The 14,072-nt window shown below is 36.3% G+C and overlaps 1 protein-coding gene across 2 annotated transcripts in view; it reads right to left on the bottom strand.

Annotated features, from left to right (window-relative positions):
* Window positions 1-14,072, bottom strand: part of GOLM2 (golgi membrane protein 2) — a 112,732-nt gene that overhangs the window by 47,291 nt on the left and 51,369 nt on the right. For both annotated transcript variants that reach the window (XM_060005147.1, XM_060005148.1), the window contains exons 4-6: window positions 12,958-13,048; window positions 8,903-9,047; window positions 8,468-8,548 (exon numbers count right to left, since the gene is read on the bottom strand). In XM_060005147.1, the coding sequence (XP_059861130.1) occupies window positions 8,468-8,548; window positions 8,903-9,047; window positions 12,958-13,048 (317 nt within the window). The remainder of the gene's footprint in view (window positions 1-8,467; window positions 8,549-8,902; window positions 9,048-12,957; window positions 13,049-14,072) is intronic.

Genomic DNA, 14,072 nt, shown 5'->3' with positions numbered 1-14,072 from the left:
GAGCACGGGCTCTAGGCATGCGGGCTTCAGTAGTTGTGGCTTGCGGGCTCAGTAGTTGTGGCTCGCAGGCTCTAGAGCACAGGCTCAGTAGTTGTGGTGCACGGGCTTAGCTGCTCCGCGGCATGTGGGATCTTCCTGGACCAGGGCTCGAACCCATGTTCCCTGCATTGGCAGGCAGATTCTTAATCACTGCACCACTAGGGAAGCCCTTAAAAGGTTTTGTAAACCAAAGTAATAATGAAAACACTGGGATTTTTAACATATAGAAATACCATATATGATAACAACCGCACAAAGAATGAGGCAAAGTAAATGGAATTATATCTCTGTAAGGGTCTAACATTTTACATGAAGTAGTACGATACTATTTCTAAGTATACCATGATACGTATAGGATGCATATAGTAATCACTAGAATAACCACTAAAACACAATACTTTAGAAGTATAGTTTTTAAAAAGTGAGAGAAACAGGTACCAATTAAACCCTCAAACTCACTGAGTCCTATTCTATCCTATTCTCCCTGGATGATACTTGCTGGTTCAAGGCTATTTTGATTCCTTTTCTCTTAATTGTGGCCAATATAAATTGTGGCCCCATAAAATATGACAGTGAAAGAAATCTTTCAATTATAAACCAAATGTATCATTAGAAGTTTATGTAATTATGTACCTTTACTAGCAGTTTCCAGGACTATGTACAATTTGATAATGTGCTAGTATTTCTCCCCTATAACAACAATAAAAAATGCCCAATTTTACCTGATTTGTTTCTTCTATAACAGGGATCTTTGAAAACTTTTTCTTAAAGGGCTAGATAGCGAATATTTTAAGCTTGTAGTCCATACTCAATTCTGCTGTTCTAGCACAAAAGCAGTCACTGACAATACACAACAAATGAGCATGGTAATATTTCAGTAAAACTATTTATTAAAACAGGCAACCAAGCTGTAGTTTGCCAATTTCTGTTTTACAAGATGCCTAAAAGTCTATTTACAATGATTTAATTTGTTAAAATATTTTAATTTGTTTTTATAAATTTAGGTAATTTTTCCTCTAAAAGCTCTGAACTTTAGAGAAAGAACCTTTGCCCCCCCAAAAAAGATTAACTACACTGCTTCTTTAAAACATAATCTTCTTTTTTCTCCTCTCAAATATCACTATAATTATCTCTCTTTAATTTTTAAAAAAATATTTATTTTTGAATAGGTATTTAATAAAATTACCTCATAAAATTTTGAAACCAACATTCAAAAGGTTATATAATGAAAAGTCCCCTTTTCATCTCTATCCTCAGTCTTCTTCCCCAGAAACAAACCCTATTACCAGTTTCAATTAGAGCAGCACTATCCAATAGGACTTTTTGCAATTATGGAGACGTTCTATATCTGTGCTGTCCAATACAATAGCCAGTAGCCACGGTGACTATTAAGCCCTTGAAGTGTGGCTAAGTTTGACCAAGGAACTGAAATTTTAGTTTTGTTTAAGTTTAATGAATTTAAATAGCTACATGTGACCAGCAGCTAATGTACTGATATTAGGCAGTACAGATCTAGAGAATCCTCTGAGAGCAGTGGTGTTCTAGGTTGGCTACATAATACAATCACTTAAGAAGCATTTAAACATTCAGAGCCCTAGCCACAACTCAGATCAAATATATAAAAATCTCTGGAGTGGGGCTCAGGCATTGGTTTTTTTTTTCTTTTTTAACTCCCCAGTGATTCCAATATATGGCCAAGGTAGAAATCTTCTGTTCTAGAAAATTAATTATCTTATAAATAGAGTAGCTCTACCTAGAAAGAAAAGCAAACTTTTAGAAAACCAAAAAGGTTTTCTTTATAAATTATTAATTATAAAAGAACTTCTGACTGCTTAGGTACATAAAAATCTTTATAACTTTATGGGGTTTTCCCCAAAGTAAACCATTAGAGGCAATTTTTACTGAGATTAACTAGATCTTAAAACTAGAAAGAAATTTCCAAGTAAGAAATAAGATTTTCCTCTCTGTTGATATGCATGATATGGAAAAGGTATTTGCATTACATACTATTAAGGAACTCTTAAAAATCAATAAGGAAAATACTAACAATCCAATAGAAAAATGGGCAAAAATGATTACCAGGCAAATCACAGAAGAAGGCAACAAAAATGGCCAATAAACATATGAAGAGATGTTTAATGTCACTCATACCAAGGCAAATTTAAGGTACCATTTCAGATTGGCAAAAAGTTTAAAGTATAGCAAACCCAAATATTAGTTGAGGATGTGGATAAACAAAAACTGTCATATATTACTAGCATAAGTGTAAACTGATATAAGTATAGTAAAGCTGAAGATACTCTATAATGCAAGACTTCTACTTTTAAGTTCATATCCTTGTGCACAGCTTTGCAACCACTGCGCTGGGAATTGTTTACAGACTACCAGTGTGTTGAGCTATTTATCTCCTCAACCTTCAGTGACTGGGTAGGACTTGGGACAGCTAGATCTCTAGGCCTGTCCTCTAGTCAGCAACAAGCTCACCTTTTAATCTCAATGTACTAATCAAATACTAGAAGTATCCAGAGACTCTCAGGTGCACAAGAAGATATATATGAGAATGTCCACTGTAGTATTTGTTTGAAATAACAACAACAAAATAAACACCTGGAAGTGGCCTAATTGTTTATTATATATGAATAGATAAATTATGGTATACTTATACAGTGAAATAATTATAACTGTTAAAAAGCCACAGGTATAACGCAGGTAAGTCTCAAAAGCATAATACCAAGGGGAAAACAAAGTTGCAGAATCATATAAACAATGACATCATTTATTTAAAGTTTAAGAAAGCAAACAAAACAATACTTCATAGTTTTACAGATGTTTACAAGTGCAGTAAAAGTCGAAAAACATGTATGGAAATTGATACACACCAATCTCAGCACAGTAGTTACCTCTGGGGAAGAAGAGACAGGATTGAGATCTGGAGGGTACACAGGGAGGCTTCAGTTTATCAGTAATGTTTTATTTCTTTAACGATAACATCAATAACAGAAATATTTGAAACTAATGTGGCAAAATGTTACATTATCTTTGTGTGTTTTTTTTAAAGGGCACTGGATACTTGAGTATTCACTATGTTATTTTCTATCTTTTTCTGTATGTTTGGAATGTTTTTGAAACTAAAAAAGTTTAAAAACTAGTGATATAAATATGTAACTGCCTAACATCACAGGTGCCTAAAATATCCAGGTCAAGAAGGTAATGGGTTAAACTACAAGACTCCTGTAAAATCTTATGACTAGCTCCAAATCAACATTAAAAACAAACAAAACAGGGTCTTCCCTGGTGGCGCAGTGGTTGAGAGTCTGCCTGCCGATGCAGGGGACACGGGTTCGTGCCCAGGTCCGGGAGGATCCCACATGCCGCGTTGCGGCTGGGCCCGTGAACCATGGCCGCTAAGCCTGCGCGTCTGGGGCCTGTGCTCCACAGCGGGAGAGGCCGCAGCAGTGAGAGGCCCGCATACCGCAAAAAACAAAACAAAACCAAAACCCATTAAGGTTTAGCTCTATGGCTTTGGCAGCTGAGAAGCTGAAGCATCATGCTAACCATAGGCGCATGCTATATACCCCTTGACTGTTTCAGAGCTGTATTTTAAGATAGTTCAGCACTGCTCTGCTATAGTACAGTCTTGGCTATCGTAAACAAAACTGCTATTAACACATAAGGGTCTGTTTTTAAATTACAAGGATGGAAAAAAAAAATACAAGGATGAACTGTTCTTCCCTCTACTTCCTCTGTGGGATTATTGCCTCTATAGTCATTAGGGACTCCACATACACACCAGAACTTGTACTGGCATTAAGAATTATGACATAGATTATTTCAGGGAGAAAAGACAATACTCAGTAAAAGGAGTGACAAGGAGATAAAAATGTGTTTCTAATAATATAAAATAATCATGGTAATAACAACAGCAGCTAAGATTTATATAGCACAGGCTATATGCCAGGCACACTGTTCTTGGTGCTTTACATTTAAACCTCACATCCACCCTATGAGGTTGAAACTGTTATCCTCTTTCACTGATAAGGATAAGGGCAAATAAATGATCACATGCCTGTTAAAAGATAGAGCCAAGGGTCTGAATCCAGCAGTTTGACTCTAGAGACCATTGCCCCACTGCTAAAGATATTCTGGTAATTCAACCATACACATTTACTGGGACCTTGCCATGTGCAAGGCATTACCATACTGAGAGCTCAAGGTACGAAGGTACAACATGGCTCTCCTTTGTGTTTGCATCTAACTAGACTCTATAGCTCAAAGTTTCTTTTCACCAGTGACTATATCAAAATAATTTTTATACTCAAAACACTTCTCTAAATAATTAAGGATAACTGTTATGAACAATGATTCTCAAAGCAAACACCAACAATTCAAAGAGGTTCAAAAATTAATCCAGAAGACTTCTGGTTTCTGGTTCTGCATACAAGGAGCTCAGAAGTTGCCACTCTATCCTAACAACAAGAAAAAAGCTAAACAGTCTGAAAAATCAACAACTCTTCTTGGGTCCATAAGAAAGAGTAGGACACAGGGCAAACTACTACTACCATGATTAGAGGGACAGGCAAATATGGGAGTCTTGGTTTACAAGAGACACTAATGAACAGAAACTGCCATAGAAGGCAGTGACAGGGTACCAAAATTGCCAGAGGCTCAGTATGGGCAACTCATAGTTAAAACTCTAGGGGGACCCAGTCACAGAGGGGGCTCCCTCAAAGCTGTGAAATTTATCTCCAGGAGCTCAACTAGGTTCCCATAGTAAATAGGAGAAACATCCCCTCGGGCAGGGGTAGGGCAAAAGGAACCATTTTTGAAATACACCAAAGCACTCAGTTCTCTGTCTGCCCTCTGCAGAAACTAGTTGAACAGCACCTAAACTGCTAGGGCATTATCAGAGTCTAAGTGACCTGGGGAAGGGAAATACCCAACTCCAGCCCACTCTAGCCACCCTGTCTCACCTAAGGGGGGAGGAAAAAAACTGAAACACTTGTGAAGTTCAGAGTCCAGAGACACAGGCTTGCTAAAAGCCTGGGACCTAACATAGGACTACAGAATGCTTTCCCTCCCCGACACCTCACCACCACATTACTAAAGACTTATTTACAACAGTTTCTTTTCCCTGGTATATCATGTTAAGGTATCAAGGAAAAATTACAAGGCACACTGAAAGGCGAAAAATGCAATTTGAAAAGAGAGAGTAAGCTTCAGAACCACACACAGCAGAAATGTTGCAATTAACAGACCAGGAATTTAAAACTGTAATTAATATGCTAAGAACTCTAATGGATAAAGCAGACAGCATGCAAGAATAGATAGGCAATATAAGGATAGAGACAGAAATCCTAGAAAGAATCAAAAAGCAATACTAGAGATCAAAAACACTGTAACAGAAATGAACAGTGCCTTTGATGGGTTTATTAGTAGACTGGAGAAGTCTGAGGAAAGAAGCTCTGAGCTAAAGGATATATCAATAGTATCCTCAAAAACTGAAAAGCAAAGAGGACAAAGACTGGAAAAAAACAGAACCAAATACCTAAGACAAGTACAAAAGGTGTAACATATGCATAATGAGAATACCAGAAGGAGAAGAGAGAAAAGAACAGAAGAAATATTTGAAATCATAATGACTGAGAATTTCCCCAAATTAATGTCAAACCCCAAACTACAGATCAAGGAAGCTCAGGGAACACCAAGCAGGATAAATGCCAAAACAAACAAACAAAAACTAAACAAAAAAACTGCTCCACAGTATATCATTTTCAAATTACAGAAATCAAAGATAAAAAAAATTAATTCACTTGTACACTGTTGGCGGGAATGTAAATTGGTGCAGCCACTGTGGAAAACACTATGGAGGTTTCTCAAAAAACTAAAAACAGAGCTACCATATGATCCAACAATTCCACTCCAGGGTAAGTATCCAAAAGAAAAATACCACTAATTTGAAAAGATACACATACCCCAATGTTCCTAGCAGCATTATTTACAATTACCAGGATATGGAAGCAACCTAAGTGTCCATCAACAGATGAATGGATAAAGAAGATGTGGTATAGGCAATATAAGTACAGAGATAGAATAGAATACTACTCAGTCATAAAAAAGAGTGAACTTTTGCCATTTGTATCAACGTGTATGGACTTGGAGGGAATTATGCTAAATGAAGTAAGTCAGAGAAAGACAAATACTATATGATATCACTTACATGTGGAATCTAAAATATACAACAATCTAGTGAATAAAACAAAAAAGAAGCAGACTCACAGATATAGAGAACAAACAAGTGGTTACCCGTGGGGAGAGGGGAGAGGGGAGGAGCGATATAAGGGTGGGGGAAAAAAAGGGGTTATTATGGGATTATATGAAATCATGTGTGTGAAACTTTTGAAAATTGTGAAGCACTACAGAATTTAAAGAATCTTTCATTCAGTTAGAAAAAGTAAGCACAACGTAAAGAGAAAAATCAATCTAAAACTCGGTAAGCCTAGGACTAGAGTAAGTACTGCAAAAATTCAGAATACATAGTCCTTGCTTTCAACATTTCTTTAAATTTACATCTAAGCCAGTGGTTCTTAAACTTTAGCAAAGATCAAAATCACCTGGAGAGCCTGTTAAAACACAAACTGCTGGGCTATATCTCAAGAATTTCTGGGCTTCCCTGGTGGCGCAGTGGTTGAGAATCCGCCTGCTAATGCAGGGGACACGGGTTTGAGCCCTGGTCTGGGAAGATCCCACATGCCACGGAGCAACTAGGCCCGTGAGCCACAACTACTGAGCCTGCGTGTCTGGAGCCTGTGGTCTGCAACTAGAGAGGCCACGACAGTAAGAGGCCTGCGCATGGCGATGAAGAATGGCCCCCGCTCTCCGCAACTGGAGAAAGCCCTCACACAGAAACGAAGACCCAACACAGCCAAAAATAAATAAATAAATAAATTTATTAAAAAAAAAAAAAAAGAATTTCTTATGCAGCAGGTCTGGAATGGGACCTAAGAATTAGTGTTTCTAACAAGCTCCTGGGTAATGCTGATACTGCTAGTCCAAGGACCACACTTTAAGAATCACTGGATAATTTCATTGCCTTATAAACAAATCATGCTCATCCTTACTCTTTATTTTTAAACTCACGTTCTTCCTCTTGTCCCGACCTTTATTTCAAGGGAATATACTGTGAATTGGAAACTCAAAAGAATAGATACGAAAGAATTTGAGAAGATAAAAAAACTATACAAATGAAAGGACTAATACTTCATGCATTTGGACCTCAGACACTCAGCAGTTTCAGCCACATACAATGAGCTATATAACCACAGAAGTGATCACAGAGATGGAAAAGGAGCAAAAACAGCTAAGAAGGACCAAAGATGTGCTGTTTCTTCCTATTTTCCACCATAATATACTGCAGTCAGCAGGGAGGGGTACCTATGATAGCCAAGAAAAATAGAAAAAACTGAATGTGATTAGGATAGCATCAGTGATACAGACCAAGTGGAAATGGACAAGAAATAGACACATTAATGGAGAAAAAGATATACACTGAACAGAAGTAGCCATAAAACAAGGGAAAAAAGTGAATAAGCTATTTAAAGTGTCGGGTGATTAACTGAAAAGAAACGCCAAGTCCTAAAAACCTATATAACGGTATTACTATGCCATATTAAAGCACATCAACAACACAGCAATCTAGGAACATTTAGCCTGAAAGAAATAAGCCACACATACTTTTAGTAAACATAAGTAACTAACATAGCATAACTGTCATGAGAAATAACTCTGAGTCATCAAGAAAAAGTTCAAATATGTTTGACGCTTTTTTTCTTTATGCTTGACTCTTAAGGCAAAAACAAGTACTTTACACATTTTAGCAAAATTTTTCATAAAAATATATCCAAAACATTTATATCTTGGCAACTAATGGGGAGTTAGTTAACTGGAAATATCAATCATCCAGATATCTGTGACTCTTCTCAGGTGTTACTCAGAAAAACAATAGTCACATGATGGGCTTCCCTGGTGGTGCAGTGGTTAAGAATCCGCCTGCCAGTGCAGGGGACACGGGTTCGAGCCCTGGTCCGGGAAGATCCCACATGCCGTGGAGCAACTAAGCCCGTGCACCACAACTACTAAGCCTGCGCTCTAGACCCTGCGAGCCACAACTACTGAGCCCACATGCCACAACTACTAAAGCCTGCGTGCCTAGAGCCCATGCTCTGCAACAAGAGAAGCCACCGCAATAAGAAGTCCATGCACTGCAATGAAGAGTAGCCCCAACTTGCCACAACTAGAGAAAGCCCATGCGTGGCAACGAAGACCCAACGCAGCCAAAAATAAATAAATAAATTAAAAAAAAACAAACAATAGAGTCACATGAAAAATAACATGATCACTTCAGTTAAATATTCTATTAACTTTTACTTACCAATGGGAAGATCTTCAGCTTTTGCAAGGTCATTCTCTTCTATTCCAGGCATTCCTGCATCACCACCTCGTTTGATTTGTTCTGACCAAGTAACAGTAACAAAAAATATAATTTTATATTTTTCATTACATAAATTGAAAATATTTGGAAGGAATGTAATAATCAGTTTGTAGAGCAATAGGCTATATCAAATGAATATCTTTATATCTTGCTTTGGACATAGTTGTAACTCTATAAACTTACTGTTTTTTCTTCTCTATTAAAGAATCCAAATTTGAAAAAGACACCTAATCATAATGGAAGTAAAATCAAACAGTATTCTTTATGATTCAATAATCCACTTCAAAATGAGAAAAATAATAGTTTTTCTATTAACACAAACTATTAGAAACTATTTCTATTAGTTTTTCTATTAACACAAAATAATAGTAATACCTTTCCCATGTGGAATATGATTGCTTGAGGGTTCTTCATGCTTGTCTGCAGCATTCTCAGCAACTTTTGGAATGTTTTTAGGTACCGCATGATGGTTTATATCCAATTCATTTCCATCTTTTGATTCAAACTTGTGGGCCTCTTGCTGTTAGATTAAGATTTGGTAACAGTAAGTATTTTTCAGTTCAAAATGTGAAACTACTGAAACAACTATTAACTTAATATTCTGAAACAATTCATTTTTTTGAAATACATACCATGGGTCTAAATTCTAAACACTTAGAGATGTGGGATATATTATTTTCTGTTCAGTTTTTATACCTGATATGAATTCAGAGAACAAGTAATATTTTTTAAAAGTCTCTATCATAAATGGCCTAAAATTTTAGGCAGAGATAATTCCCTTTGGCTATGCTGATAATTCTCTTTGGTGATTCTGTGAGAAGACAGTCTTGCTGAGCACTGTAGGTTGCTGTGGAGGCCTACAGTTTGGCACAGTCTTGGGTGCTGTGGGCAGAGTGGATTCTGTATAGGCATATGTTGTAATCGAGTAGGATAGCAGAGAGCAGGAGGATGGCACACAGGTGTCCCCTCAAGTGTGATAGATGGCTACTGACATTGTCAGGCTTTTCCCCACGTAGAAACAGCAAGGGTAGAAAACAGGCAAACTTCTTCCCAGGTGCACTGGCCACTCAAGCATACGAAGGAATGGCAGAACAATGCACAAGTAGTGCTCCCTGTGACCTGCTTCAACTAACCATATCTCCTCCTTGGAAACTTGAATCTTCAGGTTTATGATTAGGTCTGACTCAATTCTGTGGGGGGCCAGTTTCGTCTTTTATATTGGTTGAGTTGCCTCAGTGGAAAACTGGGAGAGGCAAGGAGTCAAGTACACATGCTTGGGTTGCCATATTAATATTTAATGCATAATAATATTAACATTAAATGTTCTGTCAACTCTAAAGCATTATGCAGTGCAATCATTGGTAACATGATAAAAAACAATAGTACTAAAAAATCTGTAGAAAATCTAGAAAAATAGGAGGCAAATTGTAAGAATTTGTCACAATAAAGAAGAAAGGGTGCTTTGACAATCAGGTGTAGGTATACCAGTCTACCTGGCAGATAAAATCAACAACAAACATTTGCACTGTGTTTCATAGTTTACAAATTGTTTTCAAGTCTATCCTTTAGTGGAGATAAATGAACAGTTTTGGGAAAAACAAAATAAAACTGAGGCTTAAAGAAGTTTAAGCAGCTTGTTCAAGATTACAAAGCTAGAGAAGTGTGGAAAAGGGATTCAAACCACAGTCTTTCTCACTCCCACAGTTTTTGGGAACTTGGTAAGCGATAGCCAATTCTGAGAGCTTAATTGCTGATGAGTGAAACGATAAACTGAAATTTCTGAACATGCCAGTATGAAGGCCAAAGGTGAGAAAATCATTGAGGTACAACCTGAGCAGCCATCCTCCATCTCTGTGCATTTTTGCTATAATGCTACATCATAAGGCTACTTCCATAATATTCCACTGCTTTTTGATGTGGATAAAACAAACAATAATAAACAAAACTTAAAAGTCAACAAACTACTGGTCAAAAATACTTTTCCATTTAAAACAGTTAATAGAGATGTTGTCCCTTTGATGCATTATTAACGGCAATACCTTTACATGAATGGACGATATTAAATACTATTAACAAAATAAGATGGCTTCCTAAATGCAGTACTGTTGATTTGGTAAGGGGGCCACCTAATTGTTTTTTTGTTTTTTAATAAATTTATTTGTTTTTTTATTTTTGGCTGTGTTGGGTCTTTGTTGCTGCGCGAGGGCTTTTCTCTAGTTGCGGAGAGTGGGGGCTACTCTTCGTTGCGGTGCGTGGGCTTCTCATTACGGTGGCTTCTCTTGTTGTGGAGCGTGGGCTCTAGATGCGTGGGCTTCAGTAGTTGTGGCACGTGGGCTCAGTAGTTGTGGCTCGCTAGCTCTAGAGTGCAGACTCAGTAGCTGTGGCACATGGGCTTAGTTGGTCCACAGCATATGGGATCTTCCCAGACCAGGGCTCAAATCCATGTCCCCTGCACTGACAGGCGGATTCTTAACCACTGCACCACCAGGGAAGTCCCCCAATTGTTTTTTAAATAAACTTCTTACTCTGAAATAATTTAGATTTACAGAAAAGTAATTACCCATCTCCCAATTTCCCTAAATGTTAACATCACATTAGCACAGCACATTTACAAAACTAAGAAACCAACATTAGTGCATTATTAACTAAACTCCAGACTTTACTTAAATTTCACCACTTTTTCCATTAAGACCTTTTTCTGTTCCAGGATCCAATCCAGGATACTACACTGCATTTATTTTATTTTATTTATTTATTTATTTAATTTTTTACTACATTGCATTTAAGTACTCAGGTCTTCTTAGTCTCCTCTGGTTTATAACCATTTATCTTTGTAGCATGAAAGCAATAAACAAATGAGTGTGGCTGTGTTCTAATGTATTTGTAGACACTAAGATTTGAATTTCTTACAACTTTCCCATGTCATAAAATATTCTTTTGACTTTTTAACCATTTTTCAATGTAATGACCATTTTTTGCTGATGGGCAGTTAAAAACAGGCAGGAGGCTGGATTTAGTTTGCAGACCCCCTCCCCAGAGTAATTTCCAAAACAGGAATGTACTTAGTTAAAAAAAAAAAAAAAAAAAAACCTCAATACAACTTATGCTTGTTTCATATAGCTTACAATGGATTTGTTCCTATGAAAAACAACTCAAATTTCACAGAATCAACTAGTTATAGTAGTCGAAGAACAGAGAATGAGGATGAGGAGTAGATTAGGCAGCTGGTATGTCACCCTACAAAGGAGAAATGCTCTTAAGCATCTCCATTCCTCCCCACCTTGCTCCATTTAGGGCAGGATAAGTGCAAAGAAGAACTGGAGTAGATATTAGCTAATTAATAATGTAAAAATAGCCTAATATAGAAGAGCAGAAAGGGAGAACTACACTTGGCAGGAAAAAGGAAAAAGCTTATATATGTGCTTCTTGGGAGAAGAGAAGAGAGCAAATTCATCCCATTATTTATATACTGGGCTTGTAATAACACAACTGCAACAGCAAGCCTCTTGTCCCCTTCCTTCCATGTTCTGCTATGCTCCTCTAACCATCCAGTGTCTCAATAATACCTTCTGGCTGCCCTCAATGCCACCTAGGTAGCTCACTCAGGCCTGCCATCTTCCAGCAATCTATCCCCATGTCTCTTCAAGGAAGACTGCAGATAGGCAGCAGCCATTCCACTTTATAGATTAAAAAGAATGATGCCCTCAATATCATGCTGCAAAATAGTGAAAGAGCAAAGAATGAAAACCTGGTTTCCTTAGCTTCTAGTCCTTTAGATGAGATGCTGCCAAAGACCAAGAAAAATACTTTTCACTATTCAATCTCTCTTAACTCTAAATCACAAGACTTTATACAAGCCACAGCTAGTCAGATTAGATTATAGTGTATAAAAAAATGAATGTCCTATGACTAGTAAACTTCAGACAAATTCCCTCCATTTCTAGCAGGACTTTCATAATATATATCAACTGGAATTGTATGAACTAAAAGAATTTGCCACCCCCAAAATATGAATCAAAATAGTGGCTTGTGTTTCATTTCTGTGTTTTAAGAAAGGAATTCAGAATAACAAAGACTGATAATTAAGGAAAAATTTTCTCAATTTTTTTCTATTTCTCAAAAGCATAAAATAGCAAATAGTTGATTTTCAAGTAAAATGATCATCCACTTTACAATCTAAGACATAAATAGCAAAAATTATTTTTAAAAGTCAGATAAAAGATATTTAGCTCAAAATTAGTTTTAAGAGTTGAGGTTATACTTTTGTAAATGTCTAATTTACTCAGCAGTAAAGCCACTGCAAGTCACTTTTAGAGTTAGGCAGGCTAAAATACTTAAAAATATAATGTTTTATAACAAAAATACAAATTTTAACTTCTAAATTTTAAGATTTATAACAAGAACATATTTTAAGTATTTTTAAAATTTACCTTTTGTTCCTGCAAAAACTGGTCTGCTAACTTTTTAATGTTTTCTTCATGCTGTGCTCTTAATTCCTTGATCTGTTGTCCACACTGAAAACTAAATTACAAGTCATTCTTTTAGACTATTATTTTGGATTGATTCTCAAAGATGTCTAGAAGTTGAAAACATACATTTATAAGGATAAAGCATTCAGTTAGCAGGGGAGTGGGTAGGGAAGGACAACGAGCAGACATAAAAATAGCTCACAGTCAAAATTCTTATAATATTTGAACCTTTAACAGAGGATAAAAATAATGATAAAACTAATTAAAAAACAGAAATTAGAAAGATGAAAATTTATTTTTATAAATTGCATTTATAAAGAAACAACTGTCAAAGTCAACTTCAATCATAGAAGAGAAAAACACTTTAGAAGAGAAAACTGTAAGACCAATATATAGTAATAGATAAGAAAAGCTAGAATTATAAGAGTTGATAAGGAGTGGCAGCAGATGATTCATCAAATAGTTAGTACTTTCAACGCAATAATAAAAGCCTAAACCATAAGAAGAGCAACAATGGAAGAAACTAATAAAGAAGAGAGAATGCAACCAGCAAGAGAAAATGTAAAGGAACAAAACACATAAAGATTGTGAATTTCCACTGGACGAGTAGTCAAAGAATACAAATAGATCATTCATGCAAAAAGAAACAAAGAATACATACACAGAAAAATGTTATCTTCCACCATTTAAAATGCAAATTAAACTTCTTATATGTATATATAGTACTATCTTATTACTATGCTAGCAAAATTAAGTTAGAAATATAAAAGCCAATGTTGGTGGGGCTACAGGGAAACATTTACATTATAAATTAGTATAGTCATTTTACAAAGCAATCTTTCATATATGTGATAAGAGCAACAAGATCAATAAAACATTCCACCTCAGAAGTTCTATATTTGAGAATATAACCAGTGAAATAACTTAAGAGGGAGAAAATGCTTTTTGCACAAAGATTTTTATAGTTGATAGTCATAACAGTGAGAAAAGGAAAACTCCTACAATGGTCCAGCAGTTGGGAGAGATTAAACAAGCTTTGGTACACTAACATGCTGGAATAATATTTCTTTAATCCT

Source organism: Delphinus delphis, chromosome 2 (genome assembly GCF_949987515.2).
Source record: "Delphinus delphis chromosome 2, mDelDel1.2, whole genome shotgun sequence".
In the NCBI taxonomy this organism is placed as follows: domain Eukaryota; kingdom Metazoa; phylum Chordata; class Mammalia; order Artiodactyla; family Delphinidae; genus Delphinus; species Delphinus delphis.
This window is presented reverse-complemented; position numbering and strand designations above follow the sequence as displayed.